This window comes from Hippoglossus stenolepis, chromosome 5 (assembly GCF_022539355.2).
Source record: "Hippoglossus stenolepis isolate QCI-W04-F060 chromosome 5, HSTE1.2, whole genome shotgun sequence".
Lineage (NCBI taxonomy): Eukaryota > Metazoa > Chordata > Actinopteri > Pleuronectiformes > Pleuronectidae > Hippoglossus > Hippoglossus stenolepis.
The window spans coordinates 8388298-8411494 of NC_061487.1; the positions used below are offsets into that span (position 1 = coordinate 8388298).

Below are 23197 nucleotides of genomic sequence, written 5' to 3' on the forward strand. Positions count from 1 at the left end.
ACTTGATGATGTAGAACAGTAGAGAAGGAGGACCGCCTTTGTTCTATCAGTGCAGATGCAAAACATTATCTACAGTATCTGCTATCTCAAGATAATGTCTGATTGAAAACTTTGAAAAATGCCTTTTCTCGAAATGTTAAACCCACTTGTACGAGTTAATAATACTTTTAAATGGTTTCACTGATAATAAATCTGAAATAAATGATATCTGTCAGCTTATTTTAAACATGCACACCCACCCATGAAGGTTTTGGACTTCGACATTCGACTACAGTTTTTGTAGTTACCACACTCTGCTCTGCGTGTGTAGCAACATCAACCATAATTTAAACCAGAGTGACCAATAACTGTAGAAACACTGGGATAATTAGATCCTTTCTTCCCCCTTCAGATTTTCTCTGGTTCTGCATTCTGATATTGGAGGCTGTTTGTATGACCTCACCAACTGGCAGGAGAGGAACACTCTCTCTCTCTCTCTCTCTCTCTCTCTCTCTCTCTCTCTCTCTCTCTCTCTCTCTCTCCCTCTCTCTCCCTTCCCTCCCTCTCCGTGTCTCTGTCCAACATCTAAATGTGCAGCGGAGTTTGAATAAAGCTTCTTTCTGCTCTCCTACACAGGCAGGAGTGAGAGGCCCCTGGAGTCGCTGGCACTGGGAGCTTTGGAGCATTAACGGTACGTTTACGACTCACCACTGAAGGAATACTGTGAGTGGGTTTCAGGGGGAAACTCTGACTCTTCTTCAGCCTTTGCTTTGGTGGATAGGTATTGATTCAGGTACTTTGTCAAACTAAAGGTAACTTTTGGAAAATTCTTCTGCAATATCAAGCAGTTCTGTTCCCTGGGAAGTTACCTGTTAACAAATGGAAGTCAGGTTTGATGTAAGACTAAGGAAATGTGATTTGATTCTGACTGTTAACAACTTTAAGTCCATTTTTGTGGACATTTTATCGTATAGGAGATTTACTTGCAGGAAGCTCACTTGGTTTCTGAGTATGGCAGCGTTGATTTTATGAATAGAATCCACTTTGTTTGCAACTAATTGTCAGTGTTTGAATTGTTGGTCAAATTTCAGAACACTATAACTATGCCAGGGAGAGTATCCTTGGTGATTTCAAATGTGCAGTATAATGAGTCTAAAATAAGAGGAGTAGAGGTAATACATGGAAATGAATCCATATTCACAAGGTCAGTTTTTCTGGATGGCTTCTCTGGATGAAGAGTGGCATGAATGGCACTGCATGACAATACAAATGATCACTCAGTGTCTGAATTCAATGTGTTTGTACAAGACAACTGATCAGATAATGACAGTACTCAATGAACTCCCATTTATCGATCGTATGTTCACAATATTTTTGATTAGTAAAACCGTAAAATTAGGCAACGTCTACTTGTCAGTGGTTGCATTCATGTCTAATTATTTTGTCCACTCAAACCAAACAGCGAGGGGTTTTAATCTTTTTTCTGAATGATCTTTTGAGGCGTGGAAAGGTCAAATTATCCAGCAATGTTTAAAAAATGTTTTATTTTGTATGACAGAATATGTTTGTTCTACTTTCTTACATCATAATCATCTAACAACCCTGTTAGATTGATCTCACGGCACTTAGTAGACCCTGCATGACATATGACTGAGCTAAACATGAGTAATACAGCTCAGTCACTGCTTTTCTGATCAGTATAGAGAATCAATATATTGTCACACAAGCTCTAACATACACCATTGCCACGTTGGAGAGAGATCTGGCATCCTTCCTAAATTGAAAAGGAGGGAAAATAATTTTGAATTCAGATTCTGAGTGGAGCACCTGAGCGGTACAAAGCGGCGTTTTAATTTTGGGAAAACAATGTTAAATAGGCAACTACTTTCAAAAAGTGACATCCCGTAACTATGGTAACATCAGGCTGTGTGAGCACATGAGAATTACAATTCTCAGGTGTCAGTCAAAGCAAATAACTAAACTATCTTTGAGAATTAACTCTCAAGCGAGAGCTTAGATAGACTTGTTGCATCCATCAGTGTGTGTGTGTGTGTGTGTGTGTGTGTGTGTGCATGTGTTTGATACATTTAACTGAGTAATGCTGATCATGGATGTCTTCGGTCGTAGTCTGCTGAGTAAGTAAGAAGACATGTACTGCACTAATGATCCCATTAGCATCTATGAATATGATTTTTCCTCTCCACCCATCTGACTGTACAAGTGTCGTCCGTGTGTGTTCTCAAACACAGGCCTTACAGTGTGTGTCAGTGCTCATATATGTACACACACTCTCTCTTTACCAGGGGCATCAGACGTGCGCTCCCACACATCCCCTTGGTGATCCATGAGTGTTGGTCTGTGTTCCTGTGTGTGTGTGTGTATCAATGTCGACTCTGTTCTGCTGCTCAGGGACTTTGGAGGGTTGCAGGAGAGTGGGTGGAGGGGGGAGTTAGTGAGGTGGTGGTGGTGGTAAAGGGTGGAGGGGGCTCCCCTGGATGCCTGCCTTGTGTTTACCTTGGCAGGGTTGCACCCCTCCAAGACCCTGCCCCTGTCCGTTGCTGGAACAGACCAAGGCCTTATTGCTGTCCTCCTCAGCTGGGAGCGGAACATACCACAGCGACCGAACAGGGGAGCTGCAGCCATCCCACTGAACTAAATGGGCGCACTGTGGAGCAAGGGCTGATTGACCTGCCCTGGCGTGGCTTGCTCACGAATGCTGGTGCACATCACGAAGTGGCCGCAGTTTAAATGATGCATTAAAGAGAGCCGAGGATCTGCTCAATGATTGGATAGAGAGCGACGTGGAGGTTTTGGTTGGCTTGGTTGGAGAAACGGGGGAAGCTTTTGCTGGCGTTCTGTGTGTATCAGGACTGTGTGAGCAGAGTTTGATTGACTGCCTGATTTTTACCGTCTTTATCCCTTTTTGGTGAGGCCCAGTGAAAATAGGGCTTTTTAGGCAAAGTCACGGCAAGAAAATATATGAATGAATCACCTTTTCATAAACAATGATATATTCTAATTTAACCTATTATTATATTATTATTAAAAGTCATATTTGGCTGAAAAGCACAGTTTCAATGCACTTTCTAGTTGAAATTTTAAAATCTGACCACACCCAGCATGATTGACTGATGGCAGGTTGGGTGTGGTCAGTGTTCAAGTAAAATCAGGATTGCATAAAATTATATCCAGTTGCTATTCAGTGAAGATAAACTTTATATATTCCTTTTGTTGGCTGCACATTTAAATATTGATTGCTTCTACCTCCGAAACACATTATGTCAAGACATTTTTCACAGAGTAATCCAGAAAAGGCTAGGAAATCAGGAATCATCAGCAAGTTACAACAATGGCATTGCAATGCTGCACTGAACATTACAGTGTGATAATAAACATATTACAGGAAGTGGATTTCTCTCTCTGTCTACACATACTTTGCGGTATTTTATGTTTCCGCTTAAACTGGGCCAACATTCACTCTCAGGCACATCTTAGACAGCAGCGCAAATATTAGTCCTACTGTACTGTGTGCTGGATCTGTGGAACTCTAAGAATGCTAGCAGCCCACAGACACACACACACACACACACAGACACACACACACACACATGAATGTGACTATAAAAAGTTAGCCATGTGGAAACAGTTTGTATCCATATTATCAGCTTGTCTGAATTACACTAAGCTGTATGAAAGACAACATACAAATAAAGCTTGAATGCTTGATTGTGTGTTAAATACAAAATATACACATAATGGTGTTTTTTAATGCTGAATTTGAGGGGTTAGTGAATAGCTCCTTTGGACCTTCACCACCGTGGGCTGCCAACCTCAGTTCAGCAACTGCAAACGCTCTACAACTGTGAGCTTCAGGTTTATTGGTTCAAAAGGTCTCTCTGTGGCTGTTAGGAATGAACTGCAGCCCGCCCCAGGTCTTGTGAACGCCTCACAATGAGTGTTCAGTTGGGACTTCAGCAAAGGTTTGGTGTGTTTGACTGTTCTGCACGTCACAGCAGTGGAAAGTTGAGAGAAAATAAGCAATGTGGTTATCAGGGTTTGACAGATGTGGGTTTGTGATATTGAAACTTTTTGGTTTGAAGTTGCCAGTCTCTGATTATAGTTTGAGGAAGAAACTTTTTTTGACAAACAAATCCTTCAGAGGCAGCATTTGGACTATTGAAGCTTAATCAATTACACTTTTTTTGGTGCTTGCAACCACGTTAGCAGCTCTGTGACACTGTCAGCAGCAATAGGCTGCTTAAGGCTCATTTATGCTGCAAGGACGAAAAGACACATGACCATTTCAAATGATGTAACCATCACTGCCCACGTTCTTCCAATGTGTCCTTTACAACGGCAAATTGAAAAAACAACAACAAAAGAAAACAAATATCTTCGAGCGAAACAGTGGTGGTACACACGTAGAAGATTCCGACGAAGATGTCAAGAGAGTTTGTGGTGACTAGAGCTGATGCCATTGTTGATGTGCTGTAAACAAAAACACGTGATTTCCGCAGCAGAATTATTACGTTACCTCCTGCCTCTGACATGTCTGACAATGACTTATGACAATGCAGGCATAATGCTTAGCTTTTTGACCATCTTAGTTTAGTAATTTGCACTAAACATAAAGCACAATCGTACAAGTGTGAACTGTCTCTGTATGTTAGACCTGTGATACGCTGCTGACCTGTCCAGGGTGTTCTACGCCACTCTCTCCCAATGGCAGCAGGAATTGGCTCCAGACCCAGATAATGGATAGTAGGATAGAGCACAACTGGCTGATGGGAATGTTTTTGGTTTTGCCGTTATTTGGTCACAAACTAATGCATTCAGCAAATTTTAATTCTGACCTGGAGAAAATGAAAGAAAAGTGAGGGGATCACAAAGTCATGAGGATTCATACTCTGGGTGGGTACCATGGATACCTGTACAAGACTGCACTAAAATTAACACAATAGCTCTGAAAATATTTCATTGTACATAAAAGCTGTGGACTGACAGACCCAACACGACAGACAATGACATTTCATCTTCAGCGCAGGTTTTTACTATTTTTGGGAAGGATCCTCAGTCTCAGTCAGAGTGGATGGCACAGGCCACCCTGTATGGTGTATTTAAATTTATACAAATCGTATTATATTTGACAGCAGCATATAGCATTACCCTGTATACACGCAGTGTAAATATACTGTCGACAAAGAAACAAAGACACACTGTGCCCACTCAAACAAACACCCACACCCACACCCACACACACACACACACACACACACACACACACACACACACACACACACACACACACACACACACACACACACACACATACACACACACAAACAAAAAACACTAGGACAGTTAGTACGCTGGAAAAACTAAACCTCACTTCAACAGTCATTTTGCATTAACAAACGGAAAAAAGCATTTCAGGTGAATGAATCATACTTCACCCTTTCTCTGCCTGAACTTATTTTAGCAATAAAGACATTTCCTGTGCCCAGAGACAGAGAGGGGCTTTCATTCCTCTCCAAGCATCTATGATATTTCCAAATGATACAAGAGACCCTTGACGTCCTATTTGTTTTAGCTAACGAGGTTGACGTAATCACCAAATGCGCTGGAAACCACAGATAATGAATGTTAAAAAACTTGGAGGTAGAGAACTTAGGGATAAATAAATCATTCATTCATTCATTCATTCAAACATTCGCTTCAGTGTTCATTCAATGAGCATTTCTGGTGAAGATAGGTTAGAAAGTTTGTTTCAGTTTAAAAAAAAGTTTTACTTGATTCCACTGTTTTTTTAGGTAACGATGACCCCCTTGCTTCTGCTGTGTGTGTCCCTGCCCCTCATCCAGGCAACAATATCATTTGACAATCATGATGGTAAGTTTGAAAAATCAAATGAGCACTCATTGCATTTGATTTTATTATTAAACTAAGTCTTTGCCTTATCATCTGTTTGTAAAAATTACCAACTTCTCTCCAGATGCCTTGGAAACAAGATGATAAGATAAGATAAAGATGAGATGTACCTTTATTGATCGTCCATAGGGGAAATTCAAAATTGACAGAGCAACACAAGGAAGTAGCAGCGCAAGGGGAAATGTACTAAGAAATTATAATAAGCATAAAGACAGAATATAGAACAAATAAGTTGAAAATAGAAAAACTCCATACAATATTATTATTATTAAAGATAAAAGTTGTGTCTTATGAAACCTACTATCTGATAAAAGTAATTAAATGTGCAGCAGATGTATTGACTGATGTATCAGTCTCTTGGGGCTTTTGTCTTTTTTGTTCCTTTTTTAAATTTTAGCATATTCAAAGTCATAAGAAATACTTCCCCTCCCAAAAAGGTAGCAAGCAGTATAAGCTGGGAAGAAGTAGATGTTTGAAATAATTATTTAAGTTTTCTTCGGTTGGTAGAACAAATCATCCATATATAGTAGATATAGCTGGTGGATCAATCCCTGGCCTGTCTTTAAGCAAAAACCCTTAACCCCTGTTTGCTCCTGCCTCATTTGTAAGTTCTGCAATCATTAGTGTGTGAATGTGTGTGTAGGTCACACTAAAATCATGCTTTGTCATACTAAGGCTGAGAAGTCCAACCAAAGAATTTACCATTTTTATATAGACTGTGCTACGGCCCATGTGACTGAGATTTTGCCAAAACATACATCTTCACCATGAATTAGGTTGTATCCTCATCAAAAAATAAGAAATAAACCTTGAAATACCATTTTCACAGACATGGACGGCACATTGCGTGTCAGCATCCCGATGGAGGTGCCTCTCCGTCCTCTGATGGGAGCGAAGGTAGTGATACCGTGCTACTTCCAGGACAACACCATCAGTGACCCTGGAGCCCCAACCATTACCCCACTCTCCCACCGCATCAAGTGGTCCTATGTCACCAAGGAGAAAGTCACCACCATTCTGGTGGCATCAGAGGGAAAGCTTCAGGTGGAGACAGAGTATTTGGACAGAGTGACGATGGTCAACTATCCCCTGGTGCCCACTGATGCCTCTCTGGAGATAACAGAGCTGAGGTCCAAAGACTCTGGCACTTACCGCTGCGAGGTGATGCACGGTATCGAGGATAACTACGACTCTGTGGACATCCTGGTTCAGGGTAGGCTACAGGAAGATAAACAATGTTATTCACTTTAGTTTACAAACAAAATTAAAGTAGTATGTTTCATCACTTTTTGTCCAAACTGAAAGTAAGCTAAATTCCAGTGTGTTTTCCAGTTCAAGTATTGCAAACTATTTCGACCAATTCTATCTTTATGCACATGTACAACATAATCTGTAATCTTACACAGCCATATGTTTCTCTATTGATTAAGAGAATCTGTAGAAAACCTCTGACAAAAAGATAAGGTTAAAGAAACCTTTGAATTTTCTAAATTCCATCCATCGAGTTCAACTGGATGTAAATTCAAACCCCCCACCTCTGGAAAGAGTTGGCAAAATGGCAAATATTTTAATACAGTTCTTCTGTCCTCTGCTCACTCTCTGTATCTCACAGGTATTGTGTTCCACTACCGAGCCATCTCCACCCGCTATACCCTGACGTTTGAGAAGGCCAAGGCAGCCTGTATCCAAAACGGTGCCACCATCGCCACTCCAGCCCAGCTCTTGGCTGCCTACGATGATGGATACCACCAGTGTGATGCTGGATGGCTCTCTGATCAAACTGTTAGGTAATTTTCACCCCTCCAGCTACTAAACTACTTATTCATTCAGGGTCACTGTGGACAGTTTGCAGTCAAAGAAATTCACACTCACATAGGGGGAAATTTAGACTTTCCAGCTGACCTGGTGAGAGAAAAGCCTCACAAACACAAGAGGAAATGGAAAAGAATAAAATAATTAATGCGATTGCAGACCTTTAATGTAAAAAGTGTTATGTCTTTGAGTTAGGTTTAGCTAACCCTCTTAATCTTTCAAGATACCCAATCCATGAGCCCCGCGAACGTTGCTTTGGAGACAAGGAGAACTTCCCAGGTGTGAGAACCTATGGAGTGAGAGATGTCAACGAGACCTATGACGTGTATTGTTTTGCTGAGAAGATATCAGGTACTCATCAAACAAGGCCCACGTGAAACCTCTATACTGTACTCACCACTGCTCCCTGTCATGTAAATGTGTTTGTCTGCACGTCTCTCCTCCCAGGCAGAGTCTTCTACTCAATGTCTGTGGAGAAGTTTACTTTCTATGAAGCAGGAGATCAGTGTGCCAAACTTGGCGCTCGGCTCGCTACCACTGGAGAACTGTACCTGGCTTGGAAAGCTGGCATGGATGTGTGTAACGCTGGCTGGCTGGCCGACAGGAGCGTGCGCTACCCAATTAACATCGCCAGGCCTCAGTGTGGAGGGGGGCTTCTGGGTGTGAGAACTGTCTACCTTTTCCACAACCAGACTGGATACCCCTACCCAGACTCTCGTTTTGATGCCATCTGCTTCCAAGGTAAATCCTTTAGGGGAAATAGGTATTTGGTCATGGCTATATTGAATTTCTCGATTAAGTTTCTGACTAATGAGGCGAGAAAACGTGTGAGTCATTACAATCTGGTTTCTTCAGATGGTGAGGATGAAGACGTCATGCCTTTAAGGACCACGCCTTTTCCAGACATCATCCGAATGACACCCACCCCTGGGGTGTACCCAGGTCTGTCTCCCTCCCCTGGGGGTGAAGAGATCAGGGGCGCAGGAGTGGACACGCTCTCCCCACTGCCCATCCCCCCCAGTGTGACAGACACATACACCAAAGTGACTCCTGTTGTGCGTGTGACTGGACTTGAGCTGACAGGAATAGATGCTGCCATGGCTCCCACAGGTGAGCGGGTTTTGTGGTCGATAACAAAATCGTTGTGATATATTTCTGTTTCTTTAGCATAAGAAAAAAATTGAGCAGCACAAGAAAAAGTTCACAACAGCGAAAAGAGTATATGGAAATTTGGCTCTGGTATTAGAGTAGATTTGTTGATACTTTATCCTTAAAATGGGCTTTTGGATTGAGACTGCCAAGTTAAACCATTCAAGGTACTTGGTTACCAAAATAGGAGAATAAAAATCAAATGCACGCATACAGCCCGTTTATTGCCAGATCCATTATTTCTGTTGAATAAATGACCACAATCTGCATCAGGAAATATGCATAAATATGTTAGTAAACTGGTAAAGCTTAGTAAAAAAAAAGAAATAAAATACAGTCAGATAAAACAAGACAACATGTCTGTAAGTCACCACCAACTTTCTTATTTCTCTCCATCGATTTTCCCAGGTGTGGTGTTCCACTATCGGCCCATCACTGGTCGGTACACTTTGACCTTTTTGGATGCTCACCAGGCTTGCAAGAGTATTGGTGCGGTCATTGCCAGTCCTCTGCAGCTGCAGGCAGCATTCGAGAAAGGCCTTCACCAATGTGATGCAGGCTGGCTCCGTGATCAGACTGTCAGGTGCGACAGATCAATAGACTGCAGGGAATAACATCTAGAACACGGAACTGGAAATGGTTCCATTTTGCATATTAAAGTCAATCCCTAAAGGAATATACAACAACACAAAGCCTTAACATGATGTATCTTCTTTCATTACCAGGTATCCAATTGTGTCACCCAGAGATAACTGTGCAGGTAATCTGCCACATCTTCCAGGAGTAAGGTCCTATGGCCTGAGGCCAGCCAACGAACATTATGATGTATTTTGTTACGTGGAACGTTTGCAAGGTGAGCAGCATTAACCATTCTCACACCCTACAGCAACTGTCAACTTTTATTTTAATATGTGTCGTATCTGACCTGTTTGGACTCTTATGGATGGTGCTAAATGCTCATTCTCTCTCAGGTGAGGTCTTCTTCACCAGCGACTATGACAGCTTCTCCTATGATGAGGCCGTGCAGCACTGTCAGAAACTGAACACCAGTCTGGCCACCACCGGGCAGCTGTACGCCGCCTGGAACCAAGGACTTGACAAGTGCCGTCCCGGCTGGCTGATGGACCGCAGTGTCCGTTATCCCATCACAACCCCCAGGTCCCACTGTGGAGGCGGACATGTGGGGGTTCAGATCATCTACGCCTACCCCAACCAGACAGGATTCCCTGATGAGCACTCGCGTTATGACGCATACTGTTTCAAAGGTAGGGATGGATTCTTTTATATTCAAGATATTATTAACATTATTAACTCATCATCAAGTGCTAAATTGATACAGAGAAGACTTTGGTAAGTCTGACGATTTCTGGATATTGAAGTTTTCCTATGCACGGCTATAAAAGCATACACATTGCTGGCTGAGACCTAATCAGAGTTGGTTTTGGACCAGCGTCTCACTACCCAGCTACAACTTCAACAGGTACAATGCATATATACTGGTTGACATCCTTTGTACAAAAAGTATTGGATGGGAGAATTAGCCAGATTAAGTAGAACAATTGTAAATTTAATAATCTCAGTTTTAAACCATTTTAAATTGAATAACACATTGCAACATTAAGAGTTGGGATACATCAGACAAAAATTTTACCAGCCATTTCTGTAATGTGACTTATTATTTACTAAATATAATAATCCAATTTTCAAAATGATATGATGGTGTCTGACTTAACGAGTGGTATTTATCTTATTTTGTCTGTTTTTCAGCTGAATTCCCAGTTGTTCACGGTGAAATTGAAACCACTGTGAATATGACAATAGTGACAGTGGATATTATCAATAAGACAACAGTTACAATTGATCACCTTGCGCCAACTGGTGAGACATATTCATTCAATATTTGCTTTTTTTTCTAACTGTAATATTTGTCAATGTGCATGGTTCTAATGACCAAACTACTTTGTTATTTAATATTATCATTGTGAGTCAGTTATTTTCCTATTTACTAAGTTAGTATTAACACCCCTGTGTTTGTTTTTAGGTGAAACTACTGTAGTCTACAATGAAACGGAATACAGTGTAAATATTACTGAAATAGAGGAGTTTATCAACAAGACAACCATCACAACTCACCAAGTTGTTCCTCCTGGTAAGACGGCCAGAGACATGTAAAATTGTCTTTGTCTTTTACGATCCTTGAAATCATCAAAATGTATGTTTTTTCTGTAAAAGTGACCAAAGTAATGAAACAATTCAGCTTCTAATAACAAATATTAGTTGTTATAAATTGGAATTAATGCCACGTTATTGTTAAAAAACATTAACTAATACTTTATAGAAAATCAATAAGGCATTAATAAGAACAACTTTTGAGTTACCAGGTGGTGAAAACCCCTGTGATTGGTTTGGCCACTTAACTTCTTACCTTCTGGAAAATGCTGCGGAAAAGAGGCTACCAATAATCCTAATCCAACATATCTCTTTGTTAAACAAGACAAAATAAAATACAATAGCTAATGTGTCCTTTTTACCATATTCTGAATGTATCCTGCAGTGAGAGCCACTGTACCTCCAGTCGTTGTTGATGTGTCAGGCTCAGGTTCCGCTGATCACTCAGCCAGCGGCGAGACTTCAGGGGAGTCTGGCATCTCCAGTGCCAGTGGTGACGCCTCTGGTTCAGGACGAGACATCACCTACAGCGGACACACTGACGTCTTCTCTGGAGACCAGTCAGCCTCTGGAGATCCCCAAGAGGCAGGAAGGGGAAGCGCAGTCCCCTTCTCGTCTGGAGACTTGGGTAGTGCGTCTGCATCTGGAGAGGTGATTGATGGACAACAATCTGGCTCTGGGGTATCAGGATCAGGTTTTACCAGTGGCAGTGGGGACATCAGTGGCAGTGGGGACATCAGTGGCAGTGGAGGAGACTTGATGATCATCATGGTTGATGGAAAGATGGTGGAGGTCTCAAAAACGCACAGACCCGATGAACAGTTGTTAGGCAAGGAGGGCATCTTGATAATCGAATCAAGTGCATCCGGATCAGGAAGTGTCTCTGGGTCGGGCTCTGGTGGATTTTCTGGCATCTCATTTCTTGACCACAGTGCCACTGACCTGACAGTTCAGCCATCAGGTGAGCAGGAGGTTTCTGGATATCGTCCTTTCGGATCAGGGTTCCACAGTGGCTTTCCCAGTGGTTTTCCTTCTGGTGTTTCAGCCAGCGGCTCTGCCTCTGGAGATGCTTTCCAGCACAGTGATGATGTCATTTATGTAACAGATGATGAGATGATTGAAGTGACTGTATCTCCACTGGAGCGCCAACCTCAGCAGGGCCGGGGGGTGGTGGAGGTTAGCGGGGCAGGAAGTGGGTCAGCGATGCACCATGAATTCAGCGGCACTTTGGAGCAAAGCTTGCATTTCTCAGGAAGCGGAGTCCCTCATGAGAAACCAACGACTGAGCGGCTTTCTGTCATCCTGCCGCCTGACTCTACAATAACTTACTCAGAGTACATTGCTAGTCTTGCTCAATCTGGATTTGGGGAGGACGAACAAGAAGGCCGCACACTTTATGTTGTGACTCCAGACACAGCCTACACCACCCCAACCACAGCACCATCAGTGTCATTAGCAGTCCCTGCTGTAGTGGAGGAGCCTGATGTTGTTGAAAGTAAGTTGTTTAGGTGTTGACTTTGCAGTAATTCATCTGCTTTCACCATATCATATACTTTTATATATAAACTGGATGAACTATTAAGTCTCTTTCCATTTGTTGCCGGGCTCTGTAGATCCTTGTGATCCAAACCCCTGTGGCTCAGGAACCTGTTCTGCGCAGGGAGAGATCGCTGTGTGTGAGTGTCCCAACGGCTTCACTGGTGAAGACTGCTCAACACGTGAGTCACCAACCACCACTCACAGCCAAACAGCTGAAACACTAAAGTTTTATTGGAATAAACTACAGAGATTCAACCTTTTTTCATTCATTTGTGTCCATATTTTGTGTCCAAATGTGTATGTTTGTGTGTGTAGCGGTGCAGGGCTGTGCTGAAGGCTGGTTGGAGTTCAGGGGCAGCTGTTACCTGCACTTTGAGGAGAGATATACCTGGACTGAGGCCGAGCAGCGCTGCCAGGTGCTCAATGCTAACTTGGTCAGCATCAGTTCCCAGGAGGAGCAGGAGTTTGTCAACTGTGAGTTGCTGTTTGAGAGATAACCACTGATCTGCAGCATTGGTATTGATTCCCAATTTTGATTTAGCTTTAGTCTTTTGAGGACAATTTATTTAAGCCTAATTGTAGCCAAGAAAAACTAAAAACATTTTAGTTTAGTTTTCATCAATGAAATGTTAATGTCATGTCATGATTTAGAGATACTGAAAGGAAAAGAGAGCGAGGCACGACATGCAACAAGGTTCCCCCAACCATAGGTCAACAGTCGATGTTGTTATGTAGTATAGGCGTCAACTTTTAGGCCTTTAGACTGACTCTAGACGTGACTTGACTCTAGACTTGACCTTGATAATTATATATATTTATATATTTATTTTGCGAAAATCCAGAGGAAGATTTAAATTGGACCAACTACTTATTTCTTATAACAGCAATACACCAATATGTATAAAACAGATAAATCAACTTCTGACAAAGGTAGCAGGAGATATTGTTTTACTCATTAGGAGCTAGGCTACAGTTTGTCCATTCATCAGCATTTCACACTATCATTTAATTTGTATTGGTTGACCGAACATATTTTTTACATTATAATTGTTTTCAAAAGTTAGTTTCAATTACGTTTTAGTCTCACTGTCATCATGAAAAAGGGTAGCATATTTCCTGGGGATGACATGTTTGATTGGTGTTGAAGCTAAGATCTCTGTCTTTGTGATACAGCCAATGGTCAGGACTACCAGTGGATCGGGCTTAATGACAAAGATGTGCAGAATGAGTTCCGCTGGACAGACAGAAGTCCTCTGGTGAGTGTGGCTGGAGATTGCTGTTCATAGTCTGTTAGATTTTGTTCAGTGGAGGTTGAACTTCTACCACTACCTTTTGAGGTTTACTACTTTCTTTATTGCCTCTACACACATATTCATTGTAGACTTGTCATTTTTTACTTCAAGTATTTGCTTAACGAGTGATTTCAAGTGCTCATTTACTGAAATATTACAATGTTCAGACCTTTGTGAACTGGAGGCCAAACCAGCCCGATAACTACTTCAACTCTGAGGAGAATTGTGTGGTGATGATCTGGCATGAGGGCGGACAGTGGAATGACGTGCCCTGCAACTACCACCTTCCCTTCACCTGCAAGACTGGACCAGGTAGGCTTACTGGGTTGGAATATGTGTCGACCCAAGACCTTGTCTACACTACTGTATGATTTTGACGTAGAGAAACCATTATATAACCGCCATTGATGTTGTTTCTGGCACATGCTCATGACACAAAGCAAGAGTGGGCATACGTGAGGTAAACTGTAATGTCTAAATTTCTCAAACTCTCCAGTTTACATTGTACACGTGGTTACACTGAAATCTTTGGAAGGCGTTTGTCAAATCTCTTTTTAGTGCCTTCTTTACATGTGGACGAGAGGCCCAAATGTACAGGAAAAGGTTTATCCACATTAGTTTGGGCAAAGCGCACAGGGCCATGACACAAAACTAAATCTTACTTGGGGTCATGGGACAAAAATGAACCAGTGACCTCCATCAAGACAAGCTTTAACCATCACCTGTCATTCAATGTTGCAGTAATGTGTGGATCTCCCCCTGACGTGGAACATGGCCGGCCAATGGGCAGCAGCAGAGACCGCTACCCTGTCAACTCTATAGTCCGCTACCAGTGTGATGCAGGCTATACACAGCGCCACCTGCCTGTCATACGCTGTATGCCAGATGGACAGTGGGGGGAACCACAAGTGGAATGTACAGATGGTAAGGTTGCAGCTTGGAAAAACTGAAATATGAATTTAAAATCTATAATGAAAAAAATGTTGTATCTTAAAAACTAAAGCACATCAGTGTAACCCACACCACAGCTGAACTTTGCAGGCTTAACAGAAAACAACAAAACAAAAAAAGACCAGATACAGTGTAAAATAATATGAAAAAAAACACTATGAGCAAAATAATATATTATAACTAGAGTGGCACTCTACCAGTCCCCTTAAATTCAATCAAGCTGCAAAAAATGTCCCATATTCATAAATATCAGTCCCCACACATTTATCGTAAACACACACACATACGACATACCAATTGGCCTGCTAAAACCAAGTTTAGGTTGTATAGCTTTGAGCGACAACTCCTGTAACAGCACACACTAGGTGGCATTATGAGTAATGTTCAACTCATAAATGTAGATTATTTTTTATAAATTCGGCAATAATGTGATATTAAAACCAGCATCATCAAGAACAGTCATATAATTTAGTTTACAGCTCAAAAAACACATTAGAGTGAGGTATCTATTTAATGTTGGAGACTTCACCCTTCCATCCTTTGAAAGGTTTTCATATCCGAGCACCTTAAGGACAAAAATGTCCCTGAGGTTACATGAGGATTAAACCTTAGAAAAAATGTTAAATGCATGAAACTAAGTATCAGTGAGCCAGGGGTAATATTTGCACACAGCAAAGACAGTTCTGTGCATATCAAACGGGTCCTTTAGCCACTTCAGGGTAATTAATAAGTCCTTCAGTTTACATGATATCATCAGTATGCGTACCTTTTCCCTCCTCAGCTGGCGCCAACAGTAACAGGCTACACAAAAGATCCCTCAGGAGAAGAAGTAAAGCGGTCAGCAGCCAACAGGAACAGAGGAAGCTGCTCTGAGCAGGACTGAAAGGACATACAACAGAGAGCCACAAAGGACCCCTTTTGCAAAGAAGCATGGACACCAATGCAAATGCCCGACCAAAAAGATAACATTCTCCTCTTATGTATATACACATACTTAAGCACATTTAGACACTGGTAGTGTAATTGACAGGTGTTTTGGATGTTTGAGTGTCACTCTGCACCTTCTGAAGGCAGTTTCTTCTTCGTATTTATAGCATCTAATTTATAGCTTTGATCCAGTATTCTCAAGCATCATTAATGCACAAGTAGAAATTTTCTGCAATCCCTTACCAGCCCTGCACACGAGGTGAGGTCGATTAAACACTGTCAAACAGTGAAAGAAGAGTGACACACACAACGTCTAAAACAGTCCAACAAAAGTGTTTTCAATTGCAGCTGGATTCTCTGACACATTGTTACATAGACTTTAGCAATTCTTAGGGTATTTTTCTAGATCTGTGTTTGTTAGCATTTCTTTCTTTTTCTTTTATTGGGTTGTAGAACTACAACTGTGTGCTTTAGACTGGTGAGAATGAAAATAACGTAAAGTAAAGTAAAGTATCTTACATTGCAGGTCCAGACAATGATTCTCAAACTTTTTGGTTGTGATTCCTGAAATGACAGCGATGAGTTTTGCTTAACTTGAATCATCACAAGTCTCTGATCCTTTCAGCAACTCAAGATTGTATAAAAGCACAGTCACAGCAGATGAGAAGTACATACAAAATATATTGGTGTGGTAGAAATTGAATTTTAAAAAAACATTAAAGTATCTTTCAGGAGACACATTTTGTTTTTGTCACAACCTCAGGTTTGAGAACCGCTGTGCTATGACGCCAACACAGCAGTATCAGACATACTGTCATGATTGTGCTGTTCCATTTTATGATGAATAAAAAGTTCAAGACGTGATTAAAGTCACTGCAACAAACCTGGAGTGAAACAGTCAGCACTCATGCACTTTTGGGATTCATCAGTCACTTCTGTGCTAATCATTTGAATCCAGTGCACCTTAAATAGTAATCAAAATAAAAATTAAAAAATCACCTGTAGCTGACACACGGCAAGGAAACTATATTAAGTTAACAAGTGAGATTTATAGTAGGACACTGAACTGGTGCAAAACTCCACCTCATTAGGTCGTTGAAAGTTGCAAATCATTTCATTTTTATATTTGCAACTCAAGAGCAATCCATCATCTATATCAGCACTGTCTGATGCCAGAATCATATTTTTATTAGATTAAGGGTTTGCAGAATAATGAGTATCCATCCATCCATTTTCTGTACCGCTTATCCACTGAGGGTCACGGAGGGGAGCTGGAGCCAATCCCAGCTCACATTGGGTGAGGGGTGGGGTGCACTCAGGACAGGTCGTCAGCGAATCACAGAGCTTGAATGATGAGTTTCTCACTGTAAATATTCTCACAACTTTCTGAACAGCAGGATCTGTTGATAACTTACACAGAGCAAACAGTTTAATTCATGAATTCATCATTGTTGATTTGTTAGTTTAAATAAATATCAAATGGACATGACTGATTTAACAGCCGGCTGCACATGTGACGACACAACTGGATTTTATATTTAAGCCTTATATGTCTTTGTGGAGGTTTCTGGTTGTGTTTGATGTGACTGATCGAGAGAAATGTACTTGACAAATGACATTTTAGGGAAAAGGAGCTGTGAAAGCGGTGGCGTGTGTTTAAAATGATGACAAAGGAGATGGAGAAGGGGCTAAGAGGAGGAAGAGGAGGTTATAAAATGTTGACCATGACCTTTTAAAGGTCAAGATTAGCTTCAACTTGGAGAGCAGACACTTGTGTCCATGTCTGACTTCTCACAGACCAACTCAGAAACACTGAAACAGCAATTCACACTCATAATTCAGTGAACATACAACCAAATGTTGACTTAAATGAGTGAATCTGATCATTTGCCACAAAGTAAAATGTAATTGTTGCTCAAATATTTGTAAACTTTTTTGTTTGTGCAAAATTTTAGACATAATGTGCTCAAATTTCAGCATGAAGTCAACATGTGGTGTAACGGTGTGGGCATTTCGAAAAAGAATAAGTTAGATTATGGGATCTCCTGATTCAACAAACTGAAATGCTTTTTGACAGAAAACCTAAAACGTGTGTAATGTTGATGTCACCTCTGTTGTGATTTTGTTCTGATCCCGAATCCTGATGTGAACATACAGTATACGTGTACTGTGCTGGGCCAAATAAAACTTGGAATCATCTGTCTCTGAAATTATTGTCCTGTAGTGAGCAAGACTATAATTCATCACTCCTTAGCTACTTGGTATCAAGCATTACAGAATGGTATATTACCTGACATATGGAAATCACATTTTTCTCAGCTCTCTGGAAACACCATCTTTGCTTGGAGCAGTTTAATTTGAGGGGAAATCTCAGAGCCAGAGGAACAAACCTGGTATTTAGCTTGGTTTGTACCTTCCTGTGGAGGCCAGCCGTGAAAAGAACACACAGTAAATAGCACCTTTATCAGCCTCTACAGTGACTACCTTCATCACTACACTGTGTATGTGTGTGTGTGTGTGTGTGTGTGTGTGTGTGTATGTGTGCGTAACAGGAATACCAGCCCTGCATGTATATTAGTACATATGTGGTCTTGTGTGTATATACGTCTATGTGGTGTGTTTGTGCATTCATAATGTACATTCCTCTGCATATGAATCCAATGTGTATGTGGCAGTGTGTGTAGGACTGTAAATCTCTGTGTGTGTTAATGTGTGTGTGTGTCCACTCATGTTTGGCCAACAGGTGTAAATAGGATGTTTATAAAACCTGCAGGCCATATAATCACTGGGACGTCTGTTTGCATGCGGAAGCAGGAGGGCGTAGCGACGTGTTTGACTCCAATCATCTGAAAGTGCAGCACCCCCAGACAGAGTGGCGCGTGTTAGCTTTACATACAGTGGCTGTTCTGTGTGGGTCACTCACCCATCTCACCTCTCTACCCTGGCATTCCTGTCTGAACAGTGAGTGAGATTGTACCAACTTGTGAGCACAGGTCGTTCAGCGGTGATTCAGAAATGCATTTAATAAATCTGATAAACGAATTTCAGGAGGTTTTCTTAACATGTCATCTATTTAATTAATGACCATTAATAATGTTTCAGCCATGACCCAATAATAATGTATGCGTGTCAGTGTTTTCATTTGTGTATTTGTGTCTTTGGATTGTTTTTTTTTAGTATAGGTAAGTTGATAATAATGCTGCCTCAGATTTACCGTCATTTAAAGATTTTCACTTTTCAAACCCTTCAGTTGTGGTCGGGTTGACCCACATCTCACATAATTGTGGCCAAAATAACTAATTGTTCACTTACCCTGTAAAATACACTCAATAGTTTACTCAGTGGTGAGCAGTATAGGGCCACTTAGGATTTCTTAATTTGTATCATCAAGTGCAGAGTCGCAAACCCAGATAATATGTTGGACAGTAAATTTAGTGCACTATAGGTAATGTTCAACATGCCTGTGGAAAGTAACGCTTGCTTCACTACACTTAAGAACAAGTTGTCCTTCAATATTTACATTTTTATTATTTATATATTTACTTTCCATTTCTTCTCTACTACAGTTCAGAGGCAGATACTTTTACTCTTCTACACTAATAGTAGGGTAGGGTTAGTAAGTTGTTTCTGAAGCACTTCCTATCTCATTCGTTGAAATACTGAAATTCTTATGTACAACTATTATAGAGCCATGGAAGAAATCTTACGACAGATGGGCCAACAACAAAGTTCAGGACCTCCGGAGTATTTTTGCTGAGGAGTTAGTTGTTGTATAGTCTTCTGCATTATCACCACCTGGTGGACTAGAATGGAACAGCATGTTGTAGCCCTCAGTTGAGCACACATCAGGAGGCCAATTTCGCAACTCTGTCCTGATCTCTAGTCCTCGGTGGAAACATAGGTGAAGAAAATGGTCTACAGGAACCTTTTCATTCCTTGAAAAAAGATCCCTGGACAGTTCTGGGTAATTTGCGTCGAAATGCGGCAATAGATGTTGTCCATCTTAGTTTCTAAGATGGACAATACACCAGCTCCAAAAATTGAAGGGAAATCCTCTTGATTGCCACCTGGTGGCTGGTTGTAGTATAGGCCATAAACCCTACTGTGTCAATGTCAGTGAATGCGACATGGGCCAAACTAAAAGTATATAGTAAAAGTATACATGTCAAATTAACTTTGATGGTTTTGATGATTTCTATATTTTTCATAAATTCTTATTATACAAATGTTTGTTCAAGGCTTTGTCTGGTAAGTTTGATTTAATTAGTTAATTAATGATATAAAAACATTAAGATTGACAGCTGAGACTGACTTGCAATTGGTTGAGCATGTGTATCAGTGGAAAATTACATTACATTACATATCATTTGGCTGATGCCTTTATCCAATGCAACTTAAAATAAGTGCATTCAACCATGAGGGCACAAACCAAGAACAGCAAGAATCATGTAAGTACATTAGCTTCAAAAACCTACAAGTGCTACATGTAAGTGCAATATATAAATCTTAATATATATATTTTTTATATAAACCAGAATACCAAGGAGCTACTCCACCATCATTTATTGTTTTTATGGGCTTCCAACAAATGTATCTCATATAAAATTGTCACTTCAGAATGTGTTTTTATTAATCTGTAGAAAATAGTACAAATGTGTGGACATACAGTATATAATGAAAAAAACCCAAAAGGTACTTGTGTGTCAGGCAACACAATTTCTTCTTCCACAATGGATGCAAACAAGGTAGTTTAAATATTACAACAATACACTCCTAACTTCTCCATCACAGAGTACTACTCTTAATCATCCTCAGAAAAATGAAAAAGAGATGCATTATACTTTATGAACTCAGATACACAAACATTTACAATGAACAGACTCAGAGACAGAGAGTGTGTGGTGGAAGTAAACTATGGTTAGTGAGTGTGCAACCAAGATGACAGTTCTGACACAAAAATAATGAAAGACACTCTCCACTCCCTTGACCATCAAGGTGCCCTTTAGGTCTGCAGATGTAGTACCAAGGTTGAAAGTGAAAACGTTTGTTACTGTTTGACTGCAGTGTTCTGGAGGGCACAGCTAGAAAAAGACAAGGAAAATGTTCTTGTTGAAGAAAGACAGGGAAGGTGAAGGACTGAGGTGTGGTTGGTGAGTGGTTTTTATTAGAATACCTTCCCTGAGTTTGAAATCAATCATATGTGGATTAAAGTCAGTGCTGTTGGTGGAGAAAAGTCAAAGCCGTATTTCAAATGGTTGCAAAAAAAAAGTTGATTTGATCTGTGAGGGGTATATGCAGCCAAAATAACTGAAGGCAAAAAGCAAACCATGCAGATTGTTGTAGTGGTTGAGACTATATGGCCAGTAGTATGTAGACATCCCTGTCCATGTACTTTTTGTCTGGGGCTGTTGTCATTGTCAGGATTAGGCCTCTTCGATTTTTTTCAGGGTAATCTTAATGATACAATAAAAATACATAATTTGCTCAGTAGTGTGTTGCTTACGGCAACAATTTTGGAAAGGTCCTTTCCAGTTTCAACATTACAACAATACACCTTGTACAAAAAAGAGCCATGGAGTAATGGTTTGACTTGACTTGCCTGCACAGAAATCTTACCTCAGTCTCATCCAACACCTTCGGGATTAACTGGAATACTGACTTTGAGCTAGGCTTTATCACACAACTTTAGTGGCCAATCTAAGTAATGCTTTTGTGACTGAAGCAAGAAAATCCTTGCAGCTAGGATCCAAAATATCTTAGAGAGAACTTCCAAGAAGAGTGGAGGCTGTTACAGCAGCATATTAATGCCCTCTGTTTTAGTATTGAGATATTCAGCTATAACACATGTGTGTCCACATACTTCTGGCCATATAGTGTTGCCATGCCAAAGCACAAGTGCAAAAACAGTTGATAACCTTAAGTTCAATACTGAGACATGAGTTTCAGTCTAATGGAGGTGGAGAGTGATTAACCCAATGGTTTCACTTTAAAACAGCTCAGAAATGAACAAACTGGCTAACTGCTAATTTGCATCCAGGCTACAGCTAATGCTAACCCCCTCGAGGAGAGCTTTAAACCAGTGTGCTGTAAGAACGGTATGTTTTTGTCTCCTGTTGAGTCAGAGCATCTACCGATAGCAGTAGACACCAAATTTAAGGTACAGAGGGGGGAACCCGAAACTACGCACCCCTGGTTCAGGCGGGCCACAGTTAGCCCGGGGTTTTGTGATAGGATAACGCACACTCCCATCAGCCAACCAGCCAGCATCACAGCGGTCAAACCCCATCATCCTCCAGGCGGCGTACAGCTGGCCTACTTTGGCAATCTGACTTCCATCAATGGCACATGCCTGGACAGCCTCAGTGAAGTTAAGCTTGGTCAGGTGCTTTAAGAAGTACACACCTCCTAAAGCAGGAGAGAACTATAAATTAAGACATTGTCAAATTTACATTATTAAAAAAATCACAAATCTTTATACTGACCCTTGACAGAGGCGGAGAAGCAGAAAGCATCATAGCTGTGGAAGAGGCGATGGCGCTGACCATAGCTTCGCAAACCAGGAGCTAAGTCCATGCCCCCGCAGCCATCTCGTGGGACTGTGATTGGATACTGCACTGTACCATCAGCCAACCAGCCGGCGTTACACCAGTCTAATCCCTCTTCCCACGCCACGAAGAGCTGCTCAAAAGTAGCTAGAGTGGCAGCCTGATCCTGGCACACTTGTTGGGCCCCGAAGAAGTTAAAAAGGTAGCGTCCTTTCTGAGAGTAGTAGGGAAACACCACGCCTGTACATAGAGGAAAAGGGTTTCAATATAGTCCAATACATCAGATCTGAAATCTGTTTGATGTTGCATCTCCAGTCTGAATGTGAAAGTGGAAATCCTGATTGCATGCTGTATGGTAAAAATATACTTTTCACATTTGTTTTGCACATGGTGGGACTAGTGTTGGCATGCAGTACATTCATAAAAAGAATGATAGGATATGGTGAGTGATACGTATCGAAATTAAAGGGATAGTTCACAGAAAAATTTAAATTCAGTCATTATCTATTAACCACTATGCCAATGGAGGGGTGGGTGGAGGAGTGTTTGAGTCCACAATACACTTCTAGAGTCTCAGGGGTAAACAGTGTTGCAGCAGAATCCAATACAATTGAAGTCAATGGTGACCTAGACTTCAGATGTATTAAAACTACAGAAAAAACATAACAAGCCTCCATACCGCTCATGTGGTGCCATCAAAGGGTCCACAAGCCCCGACATTCATATTCGAGTCTAAACAAGGTCATTTACACCGTGCTCTAGACCTAAAAGTCCACCAGAAGATGCTAAGCTAGCAGACGTAGCCACGCGATGGTGTGTGCGAGAGTTTGTGATGGCACCTCGTAGGCTTAAAACACGGTGTAAATGACATTGTTTTTCGTTTTACTTTGAGGGTCAGAAGGGGAG

General features: G+C 41.1%; 2 protein-coding genes across 3 annotated transcripts in view; one reads left to right on the forward strand and one right to left on the reverse strand.

Annotated features, from left to right (window-relative positions):
• Positions 1–537: 537 nt before the first annotated feature.
• acanb (aggrecan b) lies at positions 538–17945 on the forward strand. The gene is made up of 19 exons (XM_035157878.2): positions 538–670; positions 5790–5868; positions 6737–7120; positions 7520–7694; positions 7943–8070; positions 8167–8460; positions 8575–8829; positions 9277–9451; positions 9594–9721; positions 9840–10133; positions 10636–10746; positions 10910–11017; positions 11423–12532; positions 12651–12755; positions 12892–13050; positions 13750–13832; positions 14036–14180; positions 14610–14792; positions 15601–17945. Exons 2-19 carry the CDS (start codon positions 5796–5798, stop codon positions 15690–15692), a joined length of 4002 nt encoding a protein of 1333 aa, XP_035013769.2. The 5' UTR covers positions 538–670; positions 5790–5795; the 3' UTR covers positions 15693–17945.
• A 2406-nt stretch (positions 17946–20351) lies between these two features.
• hapln3 (hyaluronan and proteoglycan link protein 3) overlaps positions 20352–23197 on the reverse strand; it is a 36164-nt gene continuing 33318 nt past the window's right edge. For both annotated transcript variants that reach the window (XM_047339926.1, XM_047339925.1), the window contains exons 4-5: positions 22229–22531; positions 20352–22151 (exon numbers count right to left, since the gene is read on the reverse strand). In XM_047339926.1, the coding sequence (XP_047195882.1) occupies positions 21874–22151; positions 22229–22531 (581 nt within the window). In that variant the 3' untranslated portion in view covers positions 20352–21873. The remainder of the gene's footprint in view (positions 22152–22228; positions 22532–23197) is intronic.